Genomic DNA, 20,526 nt, shown 5'->3' on the forward strand with positions numbered 1-20,526 from the left:
CCCCCAACCCCTGTCTATTGAGTTCTTAACCCTAAAAACAGCAAAAAAACATTCAGGTTTCCAAACTGTTACAGAGAAATTGCTGTTCAGCACAGTTCTGCACCAAAGAGAGCAGCTGCCCCTAACCCCAAATGGAAATCTGTGCCAGGATGAGGACAAACACATCGTCAGTGTCTCTTGGAGGTGAAGGTGAGGGCGATGCCGCGGTGACACCCGACGTGGCATCGATGGTACGCAACGCGACGGAGTTCCTGGCAGGCACCAGGCACAGTCCCCTGGCGTTTCCTCCTCTTGGCGTGGCCTGTGCTTACTTGTTAAGGGATAGTGACTGCAGTCTTTTCCCTGCCATGGCCGCTTCGTCTTTTGCTGAGGGGGGGAGGGAAAAAAATAACAGAAGTTATGGAGGAGGACATGGACCTGATGGAGAGGGGCCAGAGGAGGGCCACAAGGATGATCAGGGGGATGGAGCCCCTCTGCTACGAGGACAGGCTGAGGGAGCTGGGGATGTTCAGCCTGGAGAAGAGGAGGCTCCGGGGAGACCTAATAGCAGCCTTCCAGTACCTGAAAGGAGCCTACAGGAAGGCTGGGGAGAGCCTGTTTAGAAAGGCCTGCAGTGACAGGACGAGGGGCAATGGCTTCAAGCTGGAGGGGAACAGATTTAGATTGGAGATCAGGAGGGGGTTCTTCACTGTGAGGGTGGTGGAGCACTGGAACAGGTTGCCCAGGGAGATGGTTGAGGCCCCTTCCCTGGAGATATTCAAGGAGAGGCTCGATGAGGCCCTGGGCAACCTGGTCTAGTTGGGGGTGTCCCTGCTGGCTGCGGGGGGGTGGGACTAGATGACCTTTGGAGGTCCCTTCCAGCCTGGACCATTCTATGATTCTATGATAAATTTTGTCATTTCACAACGCACATCAGGGACTGGTGGTCACTTGATGGCCCCAGAGATCGAAATCTTGCTGACCATGAACCAGGTGACAGGACAAAATGCGACCCTCCCACCGATCCCTGGTACATCCCCCCCAGGGTTCAGAGGAGCAGCCCCCCTTGCACATCCCATTCTGTCCTTGGCCTCTCTTCAGGCGTTCACAGCTCACCCCGATGCTGATGCACAGGTTTCTCTGTGGAAGCCACTAAGAACACACGTTTATCAGACTCCTGGTTCTCCCCCAGCAGAGCTGAAGAGAAAGCCCAGCAGGGGAGGGGTGCTGTGGATTCCCCAGGCAGGCTGGATCCCAGCACGCTGAGCAGATAAATCACACCCAGCGCACGGAGCTCGCTAAACCCCCAAACTGGAGTTTTACAGGACAAGAGGTAACGGGCACTAACTTGAACATAAGAAGTTCCATCTAAACATGAGGAGGAACTTCTTCACTTTGATGGTGGCAGAGCCCTGGAACAGGCTGCCCAGGGAGGTGGTGGAGTCTCCTTCTCTGGAGACATTCAAAACCCACCCAAACACGTTCCTGTGCAACCTGCTCTGGGTGGACCTGCTTTGGCAGGGGGGTTGGAGGAGATGATCTCCAGAGGTCCCTTCCAACCACACAACATTCTGTGATTCTGTGGAGCAAGCACTGCCTGGGACACTGAGGACAATAAGGGCTTGAAGGGCAATTCCCTTCTCTCTTTCCCTGCTCAGATGTCCCAGAGCTTTGAAAGAACAAACCAGCTGAACCCATTCTGTGATTCTGTGGAGCAAGCACTGCCTGGGACACTGAGGACAATAAGGGCTTGAAGAGCAATTCCCTTCTCTCTTTCCCTGCTCAGATGTCCCAGAGCTTTGAAAGAACAAACCAGCTGCAGAGGACTTTGATGAAGGAAGCTGTGATGATGCTCAGCAACACCCTGCAGCCTTGGGAGATGAGGGATTATGATGTGTGATTCTGATGAAGGAAGCTCAGCAACACCCTGCAGCCTTGGGAGATGAGGGATTATGATGTGTGATATGAGAAATCACAGCTCTTGGCAGTGCAGCCGTCGCAAAGAGAAGTAAGAGGGTATGATTAATTACTCTCTAACCTTTTCTTTCTTCTTCTTTCTTTCTGGCAGCTTCTTCCCTTTGCTTCCGAATGATGGCTAGTCGGGCGAGATCTGCCTTGGCTTGTTCTGTTTTACCAGCTAGGTGCATTTTCATGTATCTTTCTTTTGCCTTTTGTTTCTCTATTTCCTCCCTGTTTGAAAGAAACACACCAGTCACCAGCGTATCCACGTAACGGTGAACACACAGAGCAAGGGAGAGCTTTCCAACGGGGAAGGATGGTGAGGACAGAGATGGATTTCCCACAGAGACCGGGGGGCTCCTGTCACCAGTTTTCAAGCACAGGTTGTATCTATCGCAGGGTTTGAACTGGGATGGTGAGAGAGATTATTTCTGCCTTTGTTCAGCTAAATAAGGACACTGACACTCAACGAGGTCACACGAATTAGCCCCAGACTGCACAGCTCTTCCCAGCCTTCCCCTCAAAGGTGCCGAAGCAATCTCTATCCCAGATAAGCAAACTTAAATTTTTCACTCTGAAACTATCCATCGCTAAATGAAACTACCAGATTAAATTTTGCTTCTCATCTTATTCATCTGCTCAGACAAAAATTTCACCACGACCCCTGGAATCTGCGAAACCTCTACCTGTCACTGGGGCACACCCTGGAGCAAGATTAAAGCAGGCCCCAAGGCGAGTTCTGGTTAATGCATTTCAGTTACAGCTGATTTTTGGCATAAAACTTCAGGAAAGCAATGGTCTACACCTGCTTCACAGCAACAAACTCCACTCTCAGTGCACCCAGACAAGCTGTCCAGCTCCAGGATGGACAGAGGACAGAAAACTTCTGTCAAGTTTGTCAGGAAAGACATTTTGAACCGCAGTGAGTCCCGCCTGATGCTTTGCTGCTGTTCAGCATCTGCTTTGAAAGCAACACATTTAACAGGACAGGGAAGTGCTGGAGAGGGTACAGCAGAGGACTACAAAGGTGACGAGGGGAATGGCGCATCTCTCCTCCAAGAAAATGCTGAGGGTCTTGGGTGTTCTTAGTCTGGAGAAGAGAAGGCTGAGGGAGGATCTAATAAATGCCTATAAACACTTAATGGGTGGGTGTCAGGAGGATGGGGCCAGGCTTTTTTCAGTGGTGCCCAGGGATGGGACAAGAGGAAACAGGCACAAACATGAACATAAGAAGTTCCATCTAATCATGAGGAGGAACTTCTTCATTTTGAGGGTGGCAGAGCCCTGGCAGAGGCTGCCCAGAGAGGTGGTGGAGCTTCTGTCTCTGGAGACATTAAAAACCCACCTGGACACGTTCCTGTGCAACCTGCTCTGGGTGGACCTGCTTTGGTGGGGCGGGTTGGACTAGATGATCTCCAGAGGTCCCTTCCAACCCCACATCATTCTGTGATTCTGTAAAGGGCATCCCTGAGCCACCAACGCACACGCAGCAAGGAAACACCTCCCCGGGAGGATGAAATTCCAGGAAGGTGTTAGCTCCTGCCGAGGCAGCGGGAAAGACTCACCGCTCTCGTCGTGAGAGTTCCTTCGGTCCGTCCAGGTCCAGCTGAGTGACTTTTTTGGTTGTCTGAATTACACGATTGGGATTCTCTATGTCTATCAACCCTTCCACTCCTTTGCGCTTTTGCTAAGGTTCAAGAACAAGAGGAAGGTCAAGAAGTGCTCTCACACCCAACGCTGGGTTGTACCAGAGCTCACCAAATACGCTGCAACACGCCCCAAAAGCAGAATTCAACATGTTTTTACCACCAGACAACAAACCCATTTACGAAGCAAGATTTACACCACCAGGCACCTTCAGCCTTTTCTGACATCTTGCTTTTGCACTTTACTTATAAAAATACAAAAGTTTTCATTCTGGGGACAAAATGCTGACAAATTAAGGGGTTTTTGGCTTTTAAAAACAGTTCTTTCATAAAAAAAATACCTTATAGGTAGCTCTCAAAGACAACTCTGATTCAAGAGCGTGCATTTCTCTCCTGCCCCAAGAATCTGGGTGGTGCAAACACATTAAGTGCCCTGAGAATGAGAGTACCTGATAATCCTCGTCATCTTCATCACTCTCATCTGAATCTAAAGATTTCTTCTCCTTTTTGGGGTCCCCTGTTGCTCCTTCGCCTCCTTCCTCTTGTTCCTCTTCTTCCTACAAAATCACAGGGAATTAGGGAAAACGTATGTCAATAAAAATTCCAAATCCAACGGTGACTCTTAAATGAGATCATTTTGGAGGGATGGGAGACAGCTCTGAGGGCACTGGTGTTCCTGACACAGCCCTTATGACCCCAAAGGTGCCCGGCTGTCACATAACAAGAGCTCATTCTCAGCACACAAGTATGCATCACCTGCCCCAGCAGATCTCCTCTGAACAACTCCGTTGGTCTCCCTGTATAACAGGCCAGGAAAATGACTGTAAAAGACAGAACTGGCATTTGACTTTCCCCAATTGAAAGAAAGATCTCCAGGAGACAGGAGTATCTCAGGGACTGGAAACTACAGGGATGTAGCGTAGAGCTGGATCCCATCCTAGATCTAGATTTAAAAAAAAAAGCCTAGAGAAGAGCAAATTGAGAACCATCAACGAGAACACTATTATCCAAGAAATTACAGCCTTTGTAGCACAGCTTTTACCAGTCAAAGGTCTAGGAATTAATTTGTAAATCATCAGAAGATTAGAAGAACCAACATTGGTGGGAATAGCTCGCTTTACCATTGCCAAAAAGATTAGAAGAACCAACATGGGTGGGAATAGCTCGCTTTACCATTGCCAAATAGCCCTCATCAGATCAGAGCAACTGGCAAAGTGGATGAGCTACAGGCAGGGAGAGGAGTAATTTTGTTAATTGGTTTTTCTTTAAGCTTTCCCTAACGAAATAGCATTAGATGTATGCAGTATGGACTATCACAGAAGAAAAAGAAATTCTTCTCAAGGAGCAGTTCTGTGGTTTGTTTTGAAACAGGACAGACATTCCAAGTGGGGTCCTGCTCGTTCTGTTCCTGTTCCATCACACTTGCAGAGTTTGTGAATGACATCGCACTGGCAGGAGTTGGAATCGTTTTGGAAAACAGGATCAGACCCGTAAGTGGTTTCAGAATTTGGAAAGATGGCACGAAACCAAGAAGGTGGAATCAGAAAACAAACCAAGAGGAGTTACACTTCGGAAGAAGAAATCCAACATAAAGTCGGAATACGTGGCTAAGCAGCAAACCACACACTCCTCTTGAGTTACAGCTGGTCAAAACATGAAAAAGGAATCAACAATCTGGCTCATGACTGCTTGAAAGAGTAATCTTCTTCTGGGAGGTATTCATCAGTATTTCCTATGTGGGGTATAATTATCTTCCTGTAGTCAGTGCTGCGAGGCTTCAGCAGGAATAGTTTGTTTTGGCTTAGGCAGCACTTTCAGGAAGTCACAGAAAAATAGCAGAGTGTTCCATTGTAGCTGTGATAATTTGGGAATACGAGGGAACAAGGATTGCAAAAAGTAGCCATGCCTTTTATAACAGCAGTCAGGTAGCTGCAGAACCCGGGGAGGAGCTGTTACAGTCCTATGTTGGGGCACAGAAACGTGTCCAAAAAAGGACTCACGCCAGAAAACTGTTATCTCTCCCTACAAGTCAGAGGCAAACAAGAAAATCATTTGTACAGGAAGAAGTCAAAGGAGTTTGGTGTTTTAACTCTAGAAGAGAAAGAGGGCAAATATAATAATTTCAGTATATATTAAGATGTCAAGATGTGAGCCCTTTTCCTCCACGGCTAAGCTGCAAAGCATGGATAAAAAAATGAGCTGGAGTCTAGAATGGTGAAATACAGGGAGAAAAGATACCCAGAGCTGCTGCGTAGTCATCTTCCCTACCCTTTAACCTTCCAGTTGTGAACTGGGAGGTCTGTGGTAGTCTACCAGGTCTACTGCAGAACTGGGCTACCTCACTTCTGTGAGGAACCAGACTGGATCTCACCTTGCAGTCTCCCCAGTCAGAGATACTCAGAGTTCATATCAGTTCATATCATGATCACCGACAGAACAACCTGCACCACTTGACTAAGGCACCGCTTCTCACGAAGTGGAAGTTAAGCTGTAGGAGCTGAGATTTATGCTACCAAGGACACAATGCAGGCAAACACATACCCTTGCCTTCTGCTTTTCTGCCTGGAGCTGGGCATCAATCTCTTCAGGGCTTGTGTACTGTCTTGCTCGGCCTTTGTGGCCTCCTTTTCTACCTGTACAAAAAAAAATTATAAAAATTAATAAGTGTTTTAGTGATAAGCTTCCAGAAAGGTCCACTCCTCCTGCAGCACTCTCTGTATTTTTGTGGCAGACAGGACAAACCGAAATAGCTCCTTTGATAGAATCTAAACAACAAGGGAAAAAGGACATATTGAACTTGCCAGTCTCAGCGAAACACTCCAAGAATTTTGGTTAAATTACCCAGAGAATTGGGATTATTGATCCATAGAAAGGAGAATAAACTCCTCCTTTCCCCTTGAGCTGTTTTTGGAGACAGCAGTGCCGAGAGCAGCCTATTAGCTGTACAGTGTTCTCCAAATCAAGCACAGGCTGGTCCTGCAGAGAGGGAGCCAGGAAGGTGCTGCCCAAAGGGGGTACTCCTGTCCCTCAACCACCGCTGAGCCGTGACACCAGGCAACGAGATTCCAAGTGTCCCCTCAGCTCTTGGTGATGCCACCCTTCCTTGCCCACCCCTGCCTGTGCTCGTGGCCTCTCTGATTCACCCCCCTGGCAAGGGCTGCTGGGTCCCAGGGCCGCTCTCTGCGTTTCCTGCGCAGGAGGAATCACAGCACGTTCCTGCGGCAACCGCCGCCACCGCCAGCTCTCCGAGGAGCTTGCCTCCTTAACCCCTCCCCTATGCTAAGGCTGTGCCAAGAGAAAATAGGAAGCTAATTGGACAAAAGCTTTGGGAATTACAACCAGAGCTGAAGAACTACTAAAAGGAGCCTCCATGTTTTACTGCTTTATAAGGAAAAATAAAAACAAGCTCTACGGAAGAGGAAGGTCAGGGAAGAGAAGAGTCGGCTTAGCTGGCTGGGCTGCCTGGCTAAGGTCTGCTCTCAAGTTCAAAATTCTGTTGATTAATGAATTGCTGAAGCCATTAATGCTTCCTGCAAGCGACTGCTCTGTTTATGTTCTCACAGCTCAAGGAACAAGCTGAATAGCCAGTCTCTAGCCTTGAGCTAGGGAACTCAAGGTAAAACCCGTGTGCGAGACTGGCAAAGAGCAAACAGCTCAGGCCAGGGAGCTCTTTGCTGCTACTTTGAAGTCTGACAGAAGGAGCAGGAAATCCTCCCTCTCTCTCCCCCTCACCTGCCGAGGACAACGGAAAGGGCTGAGGGGATCCTCCCTCCTTCCTGGGGACTGTGCAGGACACATGGAAAAGATCTGTCACTACTGCACAGCTGTGCCATAGCCACGCCTGGTTGTGCTACGGGGCTTGGAGGGGCAGGGAGCACCAGTGCAGGCAGCACCCGCACGCCTTACAAATTCAACATTTTCTAACCAGTCCTCCTGGCCCAGCAGAGACAAGCTCTCATACCTTCTAGCTCAGTAAAAGCTGAGCTGTGGAATAAATTATCTCAAAAACCCCTCCGGGAAGCCTTGCAGAAACCCCTGCGAGGTTCTTCTCGTGAAATGGGGCAGTGCAGGGAGCAGATTCTTCATTCTGAGCTCAGCCGTGGAAGCTGGTGGGCACCCAAGCCATAAGTGCAACCAAGAGCTTTGCTGTACCCAAGACATGTGTTTTCTGTTTGCCTGTTCCCAACCATCCCACGTGGCAACACTGACACCCTCCGGGAAGGAGATGTGCCCAGGAGACATTACCTCACTGCCCAGCACACGACAGCACTCTGCCCTATTAGCTGTACAGTGTTCTCCAAATCAAGCACAGGCTGGTCCTGCAGAGAGGGAGCCAGGAAGGTGCTGCCCAAAGGGGGTACTCCTGTCCCTCAACCACCGCTGAGCCGTGACACCAGGCAACGAGATTCCAAGTGTCCCCTCAGCTCTTGGTGATGCCACCCTTCCTTGCCCACCCCTGCCTGTGCTCGTGGCCTCTCTGATTCACCCCCCTGGCAAGGGCTGCTGGGTCCCAGGGCCGCTCTCTGCGTTTCCTGCGCAGGAGGAATCACAGCACGTTCCTGCGGCAACCGCCGCCACCGCCAGCTCTCCGAGGAGCTTGCCTCCTTAACCCCTCCCCTATGCTAAGGCTGTGCCAAGAGAAAATAGGAAGCTAATTGGACAAAAGCTTTGGGAATTACAACCAGAGCTGAAGAACTACTAAAAGGAGCCTCCATGTTTTACTGCTTTATAAGGAAAAATAAAAACAAGCTCTACGGAAGAGGAAGGTCAGGGAAGAGAAGAGTCGGCTTAGCTGGCTGGGCTGCCTGGCTAAGGTCTGCTCTCAAGTTCAAAATTCTGTTGATTAATGAATTGCTGAAGCCATTAATGCTTCCTGCAAGCGACTGCTCTGTTTATGTTCTCACAGCTCAAGGAACAAGCTGAATAGCCAGTCTCTAGCCTTGAGCTAGGGAACTCAAGGTAAACCCCGTGTGCGAGACTGGCAAAGAGCAAACAGCTCAGGCCAGGGAGCTCTTTGCTGCTACTTTGAAGTCTGACAGAAGGAGCAGGAAATCCTCCCTCTCTCTCCCCCTCACCTGCCGAGGACAACGGAAAGGGCTGAGGGGATCCTCCCTCCTTCCTGGGGACTGTGCAGGACACATGGAAAAGATCTGTCACTACTGCACAGCTGTGCCATAGCCACGCCTGGTTGTGCTACGGGGCTTGGAGGGGCAGGGAGCACCAGTGCAGGCAGCACCTGCACGCCTTACAAATTCAACATTTTCTAACCAGTCCTCCTGGCCCAGCAGAGACAAGCTCTCATACCTTCTAGCTCAGTAAAAGCTGAGCTGTGGAATAAATTATCTCAAAAACCCCTCCGGGAAGCCTTGCAGAGACCCCTGCGAGGTTCTTCTCACGTGAAATGGGGCAATACAGGGAGCAGATTCTTCATTCTGAGCTCAGCAACCCCTGCGAGGTTCTTCTCGTGAAATGGGGCAGTGCAGGGAGCAGATTCTTCATTCTGAGCTCAGCCGTGGAAGCTGGTGGGCACCCAAGCCATAAGTGCAACCAAGAGCTTTGCTGTACCCAAGACATGTGTTTTCTGTTTGCCTGTTCCCAACCATCCCACGTGGCAACACTGACACCCTCCGGGAAGGAGATGTGCCCAGGAGACATTACCTCACTGCCCAGCACACGACAGCACTCTGCTTTCAACAACAGTAATATCCCTCCCACATCACGTAACACCGAGGAAAACCTCAATAAACCAAAACAACACTGTGCTACGAGCTTAACTGATGCCAGGCAGCCTTCCTGCCCAGCTGGGCTCAGAACAAAAGCTTTATTACCACAAATAAAAAGCAGTAATAAAGGGGGGAAAAGCAACTCAAGAGAAATTATATTCAATGCCTAAAAAGAAGCAAACTGAAGAGTGAATCGATATCATCTATATTTGAGCCTGCACACAGGGAAGTAAGGCCCCTTTGAGCTGGAGCTCAGCACAGGGCAGGGATAGTCCCTCTGCTCTTCCAGGGAGACAAGGAGATGTGCTGGTCCTCCATCTGCCACTGATGTAGGACTGCTCAACCCACGTCAGCACTGTGCCTCAGTTTCCCCATCTGTAAAATAGGGATAATGACTCTTCCCTTCCTCAGTGAAGCACTTTTAAAATATAATCGCCTGCAGATTTCACCTGCAGTAAAGACCACTGGTGCCTGTGGCAGGAACGCCTGCAAATACGAAGACTTCAGCTTTAAACAGAAAAATGATGGAAGATAAATCAAAGAGAATGAAATAATATTGAAGGAATCACTCTTTTTGATTCAAGATATTAAAAAAAAAGAACAAAATCCTGAGAAATAATCCTGTAATAAAATTTATTAATGGCTGGTTAGACACCTCCCCCTACCCATTTTATATTAAACAGTGAGTGCAAAAGTCCGCTCCACCATATAATAACTCCTACTGACCTGGGGGGGTGGGCAAAGATCCCACTTTTCCCAAGAAGCAAAATGCTTCAAATGAACATTTAAAACTCTACAATGAAATACAGAGCAGGAAATCCTGAGTTACGGGGCATTTAAATATGGCAACCAGGGTTATAACCTACCACAGTTCTTTGCCTTCACAAAAAATATGCCAAAGCTTCATCCCTGTCTACTAACGCTGTGCAAGTGGATAAAAAAATAAAGCCCTTAAAGAAAATCTAAATAGGGAAGCAGATTTGCTACAAAAGCCTGGAAAACGCTGATGAAATAAATTGGAGCAAACTACAGAGAAGAGGAGTGACGAGGGCTAGTTTACATTAATGTATATGGCTGAGGTTTCACCGACGCTCCTACAAGAGCCAATTATGCAGATGGTGCATTTGGAGAAGGTTCTGGGTGGATCCAGCTCAGCCCTGACAGCCCGTCAGTCCCTCATTACTGCTCCTTAATCACACACACGAGCAAGTCGGTACCCGCTCCGCAACACCCAGATGTGGAGCAGCCAGAGCCACATGAAAGGAGCCACGTTTGGAGCCCCTGGACCAAAGACCACCCCCAAAACCCCCCCACGCTGCCCCTCAAGGCCGGACCCTCTGCCCAGCCGCCCAGATGCCCCGTACCCGGCCCCGAGGCCTCTACCCTTGAACCCCCGGGAGGGGAAGGCCTTCAGACCCCACACAGCGCCTGTGCCCCCCCCCCCTCCTTCCCCGGGATCCACAGCGTAGCCGTAAACTCCCCTCCCCAGGCATCCGGGTGCCCCAAGCCCTGTCCCGGGAGAACCGGCTGGAGCTTCCAGCCCAGCGGGGAGCACATGGGGCCCAGACCAGTCCCGGTGCCACGCGGGGAGCTGGCACCCCACGGCCCGGCCACCACCCGGGCCTGCTGCCATCCCATGGCGCTTCTTGGGGGCCACAGAAGGGGCCACACACCCTCACCCACCCCGGATCTGTAAGAAAGGAGGAGAATCTCCCATTTTGGGGGGAAGGGGAGGCTGCCCCCGAAGCCCCCCACGAGCGGGCTGGGGGGAGAAACCGAGACCTCCCCCCGCGGCAGCCACACGGAGGGGGTGCGGCACCAGGACCTCCCTCCGCAGCCCAGATGGGGGGGAAGGAGCCCCCCCGCCGCGCTCCCCAGGGCCGGGGAGAGGAGGGAAAGAGACCTCCCTTCTAGACCGGGGGCGGGGGGAGAACGAGCCCTGCCCGCCCCGGGCCTCCACGGCCGGGTCCTCCCCCCCACGCCCCTCCCGGGGGGGGCTGAGGGTCCTACACCCCCTCAGCCCGCTCCCACCCCCGCAGGGACGAACCCTCCCGGCCCGCCCACGTTCCCCACCTCCTTTCGGCATCGCGGCGGCGATGGCGGCTGCGGCAGCTGCAGCGAGCGCGCAGGGCGGAGGGGATTTCTGTCAGGCAGCGCCGAGGGCAGCCCAGAGGGGCGGGGCTACGGGGCAGCCCGGGTGTGGAAGGCCCCGCGGGTGACGGCGGAGCGGAAGCGGCGCCCCCCGGTAGGTAAGCGGGACTGGGGGCTGCGGCCTTCCCCCTCCGCTCCCGGAGCGGCGCGGGGAGACCTGCCGTGTCCCGGGCCGGCCGCAGGGTTGGGGCTGGCGGGGGCCGGGCGGCTTCTCCCGGGTTTTCGGTAGGAGCTGGCGGAAGTTGGCGCTGTGGGGTAACCCAGGGTGGAGGAGGGGCGGCCGCCGCCGCCGCCGCCGCCTCACTTCGCTGAGGAGAAAAAAGCGTTTTGCGGGGCCGCTTCTCCCGGCGGAGAGACGTGTTCTCCGCCCCGCCCGGGCCGAGGCGGCGGCGCGCAGGGCGGAGGGGATTTCTGTCAGGCAGCGCCGAGGGCAGCCCAGAGGGGCGGGGCTACGGGGCAGCCCGGGTGTGGAAGGCCCCGCGGGTGACGGCGGAGCGGAAGCGGCGCCCCCCGGTAGGTAAGCGGGACTGGGGGCTGCGGCCTTCCCCCTCCGCTCCCGGAGCGGCCCGGGGAGACCTGCCGTGTCCCGGGCCGGCCGCAGGGTTGGGGCTGGCGGGGGCCGGGCGGCTTCTCCCGGGTTTTCGGTAGGAGCTGGGGTAGCCCGGGGTGGAGGAGGGGCGGTCGCCGCCGCCTCCTCACTTCGCTGAGGAGAAAAAAGCGTTTTATCGTGTTGGGACGGGCACAGCCCGCACCTCGAGGGCTGCCGGTATCGCCAGGGCCGCGCTGAGCGAGGTTTTGCCTCTTTCACCAGCTCCATAAAGCTCGTTTTTATCATCCAAGTGGGTAATGGCAAAGGGGGCCAGAAATTTTGGGAGAAATATCGCTCACAGGAGCTTTCCTTTCGTTTTTTTCCAGTGGTTTTCAGGACAGTGAAGCACCCACGCGTTTGAGTGCAGGCAGACCCTCATTCCCGAGGCCATGCCCAAAGTGAAGAGGAGCAGGAAGCCTCCCCCGGATGGCTGGGAGCTGATTGAGCCAACGCTGGATGAGCTGGATCAGAAGATGAGAGAAGGTAAAGGGGCAGAGCTGGCTCTTCTCAGGGAGGTGACCCTTGAAACCAGCTAATCTGGAAGCACAGCTCCCCCCGCGAATATAGATGGACTATTTTTTATCTCTCTGCCTCCCAGTGATGCTGCAGGCTGGGATTAGGCCAGTACTGGGAGCTTTTCTCTGGGTGTACCCAGATTCCAGAGCACAGAGGTTTGTTGTACAGTTGTTTTAGGGCCCACCATGGCTGAGCCCTGGGTGAAGTTCCCCAGTGTGTGTGTGGAGGGACTGGCAGTTCTTGTCTGTGCAGTTGCTCTGGTCTGACGAGCCAGGGCAGCCATGAAGTCACCTGCCATCCCACTGTGGGTCACTGCTGTCCTGTTTTCATTTCCTAAAGGAGTTGTTCCAGGTCAGGTCCCTCTCATTTGAATCTTCTCTCATTAAATTCAGTCATCTCTCTAATGTATTAAAAGTTACGAAGGGTCTTAGAACAGTTTATTGCAAAGTGACTAAAGACCTAAGTTGGCCACCTGAAATAGTCAGCTAAAACCTGGTGTTTGTGTTCCCGCCCAGCGGAGACCGAGCCTCACGAAGGGAAGAGGAAAGTGGAATCCCTTTGGCCTATCTTCAGAATCCATCACCAGAAAACACGTTACATCTTTGATCTCTTCTATAAAAGAAAAGCCATCAGCAGAGGTGAGGAGTGCAAATGATTTGAAATTTTGATTTGAGGAAGGTGTCCCTGCCCATGGCAGGGGGGTTGGAACTAGATGATCTTTGAGGTCCCTTCCAACCCTAACCATTCTATGATTCTATGATTTCCCCTGGAGCACAAATGCTTTATCCTAGGCAGGGGAAAACAGAACGGAATAAAATATCTGCCTGGAACTGGGGCGTTGGTGGGAAGGATCAGGTTTCTGGGGAGGCCTGGACAGGGGAAAACAGAAAGGAATAAAATATTTGCTTGGAACTGGGGCGTTGGTGGGAAGGATCAGGTTTCTGGGGAGGGAAAAGCTGGACTAGCTTTAACTGCTAGTTACTACAGCCAGTAATTCCTGATAACGAGTCTTCTAGCACTTCCTGGGAGCTCTTTGTGATGGTGTCTGCTCCTCTACAGAGCTCTATGAGTACTGCATCAAGGAAGGATACGCTGACAAAAACCTGATTGCCAAGTGGAAGAAACAGGGTTATGAGAACCTCTGCTGCCTGCGCTGTATCCAGACGCGCGACACCAACTTCGGAACCAACTGCATCTGCAGGGTCCCTAAAAGCAAGCTGGAAGTGGTAAGGGGTTTTTCAGCTTGTTCCTCTCCTTGCCTGGACCTTCTCAGTACCCGCTCTCGCTCCTCCCAGGTCAGGGACAGCAGAGGAGATTTGGGGAGGGAAAATGGAGGGAAAAGCTGGACTAGCTTTAACTGCTAGTTACTACAGCCAGTAATTCCTGATAACGAGTCTTCTAGCACTTCCTGGGAGCTCTTTGTGATGGTGTCTGCTCCTCTACAGAGCTCTATGAGTACTGCATCAAGGAAGGATACGCTGACAAAAACCTGATTGCCAAGTGGAAGAAACAGGGTTATGAGAACCTCTGCTGCCTGCGCTGTATCCAGACGCGCGACACCAACTTCGGAACCAACTGCATCTGCAGGGTCCCTAAAAGCAAGCTGGAAGTGGTAAGGGGTTTTTCAGCTTGTTCCTCTCCTTGCCTGGACCTTCTCAGTACCCGCTCTCGCTCCTCCCAGGTCAGGGACAGCAGAGGAGATCATGGTGGTGTTCTTCCTGGTCATTCCCACTAGTTCCAACATTTTCTGCCTTTTGCTGGCGGGGTTGATACCTAATTGGTTCCAAAGTTACTGTCAGGTTTGGCATGTAGCGGTTTCAAGCTGTTAAAATAAAGGGAAACAACAGAAAACTAGATGGTAGAAACCCTTCCCACACTGACCCTTTCTCTGCCTTGAGGCTCGAGCCTGCGGGTCTGTCTGCTCACCGCAGGGCTGAAATTCCCTCCTCGTGTCTCTTTTCCAGGGGAGAATCATTGAATGCACTCACTGTGGATGCAGAGGCTGTTCTGGGTGAAGCTGTTTTAGCCATAAGACTACTTTTGGAATTCTGAGGGATTTCATCCTGCACAATGGACAGTCACAGCCGCTTTCTGCGTGAGTGGATATTTCTGTATAGCAATTAAAGCAGTAACGTATTCGCCTGGATCGTATTTGCAAAGGTGGTTGTGTTGGAGTAGGTTTTTTGCCGGGGCTGAAATTCCCTCCTCGTGTCTCTTTTCCAGGGGAGAATCATTGAATGCACTCACTGTGGATGCAGAGGCTGTTCTGGGTGAAGCTGTTTTAGCCATAAGACTACTTTTGGAATTCTGAGGGATTTCATCCTGCACAATGGACAGTCACAGCCGCTTTCTGCGTGAGTGGATATTTCTGTATAGCAATTAAAGCAGTAACGTATTCGCCTGGATCGTATTTGCAAAGGTGGTTGTGTTGGAGTAGGTTTTTGTGTAGCCATTTATTTTAAAATAAAGTCTGCCCTCCTGAGAGAGTGGTGTGATCTTCTGGCAAAACGTTTCTACGCCCCTCTTCTACTGTTGGGTGTGTTCTGGTTGGTTTGTTTGAAGGTTGCTCTAAATGCCTGTTGGGTGTGTTTTGGTTGGTTGGTTTGTTTGAAGGTTGCTCTAAATGGGGGTGGTTTTTAAGCATCTCTTATCCCCTTTTCTCAAATAACTGAATTTAAAAGGTTGCGTGGAAAGGAAATAATCCTCAAATGTCCAGTCTGGTTCAAGCTGTCCCCTTATCTTGTGTAGAAGGAAGCTAGATTTCACTGGAACTCTCTGCTAAGATTTGCAACCCAGAATTAGCATGTAGATCCATTCAGGAATGGCAGCAGTTCAGAGACTTGCAGGTAGTCTGCCCTCCTGAGAGAGTGGTGTGATCTTCTGGCAAAACGTTTCTACGCCCCTCTTCTACTGTTGGGTGTGTTCTGGTTGGTTTGTTTGAAGGTTGCTCTAAATGGGGGTGGTTTTTAAGCATCTCTTATCCCCTTTTCTCAAATAACTGAATTTAAAAGGTTGCGTGGAAAGGAAATAATCCTCAAATGTCCAGTCTGGTTCAAGCTGTCCCCTTATCTTGTGTAGAAGGAAGCTAGATTTCACTGGAACTCTCTGCTAAGATTTGCAACCCAGAATTAGCATGTAGATCCATTCAGGAATGGCAGCAGTTCAGAGACTTGCAGGTCTCACATTAAGTGCCCAGATACACACAGAACACAGGAAAGAAACAAAACTAGCACTGAGCTAAACCACTGTTAAATCTGATTTTACTTCTTCCTTGTTTTTAAACTACAGTCTTTCTAATCCTCTGCAGTTTAAGGAAATGCTCTTGAAACGTATTTGCTTCTCCTTTAAACAAAGGACAATTATTTTATTACGTCATCAACTAGAAAAAAAAAATATCAAGCAGCTTTACTACAAAACAGTTGAAGGGAGCAAGTTCCATGTTCTTCCAGCACAAGAAAGATGCAGGACTTAAGCATCCTGCTCACTGCTACTTCTGCCCTGGCTGCTCCTGCTCAGTGTCATCAACCAGAAAAAAATGGAAATATGAAGCAGCTTTACTACAAAACAGTTTAAGGGAGCAAGTTCCACGTTCTTCCAGCACAAGAAAAATGCAGAACTTCAGCATCCTGCTCGATGCTACTTCTGCCCTGGCTGCTCCTGCTCAGCCTCTTCCTTGTTGTCATCCACCGCCGCACGTTTCACTGTTCTGTATTTTTCCCAGGGGTGAGGGGTCTCCTCTCCTGCCATCACTTTTAACCACCGATAGTAGTAGCCACGGAAACCGTCAATTTTCTCCAGGTATGGGTTCTTTGACTTATACTGCAAACAAAAACCCAACAAAACGAGTTTCTATTAGAAGAGATCTTGTTTCAGTACCAGCGCACGATAGCTGCTACTAAAGAAATGGCTCAACTGTCAAGCAGATCAGACAAACCCAAAGAAAAATGATTTAAGCAGTGTCTGTATTTCCCCTCCCTTGTTGGTGTCCTCTGTGTCACCTTCACAGTGTGACTGATCCTGGCTACTTACCCTGTCAAATTTGGGAGGGTACTGTGCAGCGAACTCCAGCTGGCGTATGATAACTTCATTGGGAGGCACCTGGGTGTTCCTCATGTCTCGCAGGATCTCCGTGAGGTAACTGTAATCCAGCTGCCTCACGGCAGCAGCAATGAGGGTGCTGTAGATGTACTTGTTGGGAGTTACTCCAGACCTCTGCAAACAACAAACGCTACAGTTAAACTTGTTTATTTACCAATTAGCGCAGGGCTAATAGAAGGAAAAGGCACGTGGGTACTTCATGCACAAGGAGCAAGGCTCTTGTTCCACTGCAGCAGCTTCTCCAGTGCCAGCACCCTCTTCCTGTGAACCCTCTCCTGCCCCTTTAGGACAGCCCCCCTGAGATGGCACCTCTAGAACTGCATGTTATTGGAGTGAGAACACAACTACTTGCCACAGAAACCTCAACAGGTCTTTTTTATAAGCATTAACGCTTCACTTTGCCTCTTCCTGAAGCAGCATTTTACCTTCAAATCTGAGAGTAGCTGCAGTCCATCCTTCTCTCGGTGGCAAGCCATTGCCAGGCTACAAAAGGTCTGGAGGTTGGGTGACAGTCCCCTCTTCACTAGAGCTGGCAGCACGCTCTGCAAGATACAAGCACTGCCATCAGTTTCCAAAAAGTCTCCCTGTAGCTTTCCAGACAGAGCTAAAGATGCTAGAATAGAATCCATAAATACTAAGAAATTAACCCAATCGCTGGTTTGTGGAAAACAGTGTGAGATCCTCGGTTTCTATTGTGGAGAGAGAAACAGGTCTTGCAACAAAACACAGGTCCTGCTGGAGGCCTGAGACAAAGAGGTGGTGACAGAGAGAGTTCTGAGTGGTTTTTTCCCTCACCTTTGCTCCTTCCAGGTCTCCCCGTTTACTTTTCTTCTTTATTAAAGTGTTAAAGAAGGTGACATCTAGTTTCACTTTATGCTCGTCTAGGAGTGCCAGCAAAGAGGACTCTGAGGGGCTTTGGGGTTCCACCAGCTCAGCCAGTAACGTAAACGTTTTAATGTTGGGTTCTGCATTGTCCTCTTTCATTTTACTCAAGAAGCCCTCCACATCCCCCATCAAAGCCAGTCGATCGGATGGTGTGGCCACTGTCCCCAAGGAAACCACGGCTGCGTCAGGCATCCTGGAATCCAGCAAGTTGGGCAGGTTGCAGAAATGCTGCTTCTGGCTTAGGAGTGCTCCTTCCTGCTCCATCTTGGTCTGGCTTCTCCTCACCAACGCTCCAGTCCTGCTGTGAGCTACGCTGGGGCTGTCGAGAGCAGCTGGTTCTGTTTCAGCTCCAGTCACATCTTTATTTGGTTGCTGGATCAGTTCTTCAGGCTTCACCGAACTCTCCTGAAATAATTGCTTTTCCATAGCTTCCACATCCAGCTGGACAGCAGCTGCGCTCTCCGATTCCTTCTTCTTCTTCTGATTTCTCACCTTTTCCTTCTGCCTCCCTGGAGCAAGCCTTAGCTGAGGTGAGCTCTCATGGCTGGGTGCGAGCAGGAGCTCAGAAGCCACGGCTGGATCACCTATCCCACAGTCCCTGGCTGCACGCAGCATCAGATTGTACGTGTGGCTGTCGGCCTTTATTCCGAGTTTAGTCATTTGTTTCCAAACCTGAAGAGGGGAAGATGAACACCAGATGGACGTGGTATTAAAGCAAAAGTCTAGTTTACAGAACTTGTCCTAGGAGGAGCTGAACTCCTTCTACTTCATCAGCTCTGAGCAACCTGCTCAGAGCTTTTCATGCCTTCAAGTGAGGAGTTACAACACAGAACCTGCTCTTTCCTCCCCACTTAGGCCATGAAGACATACCTGTAAGGCGTATCGGAAGCCGTTCTCCCTGTCCTTTATGCAGCTCATGAGAAGGAAGCTGAAGGTCTCAGCTGTGAGAACATGGCCCTTGTGCACTATTTCCTAGAAGAGCAGAGAGAGCTTAAACTTTCCAGTTACCCAAACAGTCTGTCACAGCTTAAATATCGCAAAGTTTAAATATCGCTGTTGTCTTCTGGTGATATGACAGCAACAAAGCATTGGGTGAAGTCCCAGTGCTGTGAGCAGAATGGTTGCTCCAAGAGGAAAAGAGCCACAAAATGCCTCCATAGATTCTAGTTTCTTCCCGACAGGAGCTACAGGGAATTTAGGGACAGGACCAACAATCCTTTCAGCTCCTCCCAGACTGGCCCTTCTGAGAAGAGCTGCTGGAAGAGCTCTAAAAGGAGCTAGGTATCAATATGAATCTTCAAAGTGAGGAATGGAGACAGAGACAGTAGCCGTGAACTCCCCCCAAACTTTGTTTGATAAGTCTGATACACCTGACTGGAGTTTTAAAGCCAACATCTGCAGCTGCCTCCTTTTACGCACTTAAGCTTAACGTTTGGTGTGTACCAAGACAATTTTGTTGTATGAGACCAAGGATCAATGAAATATAAACATGTGATTTCAAATTATCTCTGCTGGAAATAAGAGAGTCTATGCAATATGGCATCTTCCAGCAGCTTTAACCAGAGCAAACTACCCTTAATGCAAGAAAAGTCAAGCCTTTACCTTCAGTACATCAAAGCACATCCTGAGATCTGAGCAGAGGGCACAGACTTTCAGCAGCGCGTGGTACGTGAGCAGGTTCAGCTCTTCATTTTTGCTCTTCAGCTGCTGCCGTAGCTTCAGAGCGCTCTGCAGGCCCGAGTCCTTCCAGGGCGACTCAGCACAGGCATTGAACAGGGCTGTGTACGTGGCCTCGGTGGGGGTCAGGCCTCGTTTTTTCATCTAAGGAAAGAGAAGAAGAATTTGAATTGGCTTTTTAGGAAAGGACTTCTAGAATTTCTTAACTTGTTTTTAAGAGTTTCAGGCTAAGAAGGTACAAACACTGACATGGAGGCATTTTGGAGACAAAGTAACATGACCAAATACTTTTAACTTACAAGAGGTAATGAAGGTTTGAGAGAGAAGGTAAACCTACATCATTGTAGAGCCTGAATGCCTTTTTCACGTAGCCAACCCTGCCACAGCCACCAATTAGAACGGTGTAATTGCTTTCTTCTGGCTGCACACGCTCTTCCTTCAGCATCTGCACCTCAAACAGCTCCAGAGCCTCCGCCAGCTACAGGGAAGAGGAAGGTCCATGGTGAGGCAGCAACAGAACCAATTACAATGGATATTAATATACACAGCTGTGGGCAGGTTGTGGTAGAAAGGACAGAGTATGGGATTCCTCACAAATTCTTATTTTACTTCTTTATGTAAAGATATTTTATGATACAGATGGGACAGAGCTGCATCTTTCATCGACACTATTAAAAAAATAAGTAAGTGAAGAGCAGGGAACGAACCTTGTCCTCTTTGATGAGGGCCTTGCATTTTAAGAAGTACCAATACGGGGTGTTCTTAGGGCCGCGTCGAGGTTTCCTCTCCGGTTCTTCCTCCTCTCCCTCTTCTTGAAGCTTTAAATTCTGAAAGCGCGATGTGGTTTTGTGATAATATTTTCTAGAAGAGAATTTATTAGACAGCGTCCCGAACTCCACGCCTTCGTCGTCGTCATCCTCCTCCTCCTCCTCCCTGACAGCTCCAGCACAGCTGCCCGCATCACTCCCTCTCGGGTGCCCACCGGGCAACTTGCAGGAGGCCTGTGAGCCGCTGAACGGCCTCCAGCCCGGCGGCGGCGGCCCGTATCCCGTGGGCTGCGGCGGGAGCGGCCCTTTCCCGACCCGCTCGGGGGCTACCCAGCGCCACCGCGAGGCGAGCGGCCCCAGCGGGGGGTGGTGGTGGAGGAGGAGCCGCGCCGCCTTCATGATGTGCCCGTGGGCACCGGGCGGGCGGGCGGAGCGGCGGCCCGGCCCGGCCTCTGCCGCCCTCCCCTCAGCCACCGGCGCCTGCGCGGACGGAAGGGGCGGGAGCGGAGCTCGGAGCGGGCGTGCTGTGATTGGGG

General features: G+C 50.7%; 3 protein-coding genes and 1 long non-coding RNA gene across 4 annotated transcripts; 2 read left to right on the plus strand and 2 right to left on the minus strand.

The window, feature by feature from the left end:
• On the minus strand, positions 1 to 11,436 carry PDAP1 (PDGFA associated protein 1). The gene is made up of 6 exons (XM_014936746.1): positions 11,381 to 11,436; positions 6,126 to 6,217; positions 4,034 to 4,141; positions 3,504 to 3,625; positions 2,018 to 2,169; positions 1 to 366 (listed from the first exon to the last, which is right to left on the minus strand). The coding sequence occupies exons 1-6, from the start codon at positions 11,391 to 11,393 to the stop codon at positions 308 to 310; spliced, it is 546 nt and encodes a 181-aa protein (XP_014792232.1). The 5' UTR covers positions 11,394 to 11,436; the 3' UTR covers positions 1 to 307.
• A 914-nt stretch (positions 11,437 to 12,350) lies between these two features.
• BUD31 (BUD31 homolog) lies at positions 12,351 to 13,927 on the plus strand. The gene is made up of 3 exons (XM_014936160.1): positions 12,351 to 12,530; positions 13,079 to 13,201; positions 13,623 to 13,927. The coding sequence occupies exons 1-3, from the start codon at positions 12,437 to 12,439 to the stop codon at positions 13,925 to 13,927; spliced, it is 522 nt and encodes a 173-aa protein (XP_014791646.1). The 5' UTR covers positions 12,351 to 12,436.
• Positions 13,928 to 13,983: 56 nt separating this feature from the next.
• Positions 13,984 to 15,071, plus strand: LOC106884699. Its single transcript, XR_001411271.1, has 3 exons — positions 13,984 to 14,175; positions 14,528 to 14,741; positions 15,001 to 15,071. It is a non-coding gene; the product is annotated as an uncharacterized LOC106884699 (long non-coding RNA).
• Positions 15,072 to 15,796: 725 nt separating this feature from the next.
• PTCD1 (pentatricopeptide repeat domain 1) lies at positions 15,797 to 20,454 on the minus strand. The gene is made up of 9 exons (XM_014936594.1): positions 19,931 to 20,454; positions 19,561 to 19,701; positions 19,149 to 19,367; positions 18,417 to 18,518; positions 17,457 to 18,218; positions 17,087 to 17,203; positions 16,593 to 16,775; positions 16,221 to 16,382; positions 15,797 to 16,071 (listed from the first exon to the last, which is right to left on the minus strand). Exons 1-9 carry the CDS (start codon positions 20,387 to 20,389, stop codon positions 16,051 to 16,053), a joined length of 2,166 nt encoding a protein of 721 aa, XP_014792080.1. The 5' UTR covers positions 20,390 to 20,454; the 3' UTR covers positions 15,797 to 16,050.
• Between the last annotated feature and the right edge of the window lie 72 nt (positions 20,455 to 20,526).

The sequence above is a fragment of the Calidris pugnax genome, unplaced genomic scaffold (genome assembly GCF_001431845.1).
Source record: "Calidris pugnax isolate Ruff unplaced genomic scaffold, ASM143184v1 scaffold17, whole genome shotgun sequence".
Classification (NCBI taxonomy): Eukaryota; Metazoa; Chordata; class Aves; order Charadriiformes; family Scolopacidae; genus Calidris; species Calidris pugnax.

Bases quoted from the DNA above. Each gene is read 5' to 3' on its own strand.
- PDAP1 (XM_014936746.1), bottom strand. The intron at 4,142-6,125 runs GTATGTGTTTGC...GTGATTTTGTAG, and splicing joins CAGAAAAGCAGAAGGCAAGG to GAAGAAGAGGAACAAGAGGA. The intron at 3,626-4,033 runs GTACTCTCATTC...CTTGAACCTTAG, and splicing joins AAGATGACGAGGATTATCAG to CAAAAGCGCAAAGGAGTGGA.
- BUD31 (XM_014936160.1), top strand. From the start codon at position 12,437: ATGCCCAAAGTGAAGAGGAGCAGGAAGCCTCCCCCGGATGGCTGGGAG. The intron at 12,531-13,078 runs GTAAAGGGGCAG...GTTCCCGCCCAG, and splicing joins GGATCAGAAGATGAGAGAAG to CGGAGACCGAGCCTCACGAA. The intron at 13,202-13,622 runs GTGAGGAGTGCA...GCTCCTCTACAG, and splicing joins AAGAAAAGCCATCAGCAGAG to AGCTCTATGAGTACTGCATC.
- PTCD1 (XM_014936594.1), bottom strand. From the start codon at position 20,389: ATGAAGGCGGCGCGGCTCCTCCTCCACCACCACCCCCCGCTGGGGCCG. The intron at 19,368-19,560 runs GTAGGTTTACCT...CTCTTTCCTTAG, and splicing joins CATTCAGGCTCTACAATGAT to ATGAAAAAACGAGGCCTGAC. The intron at 18,219-18,416 runs GTATGTCTTCAT...TCCCCTCTTCAG, and splicing joins GCTTCCGATACGCCTTACAG to GTTTGGAAACAAATGACTAA.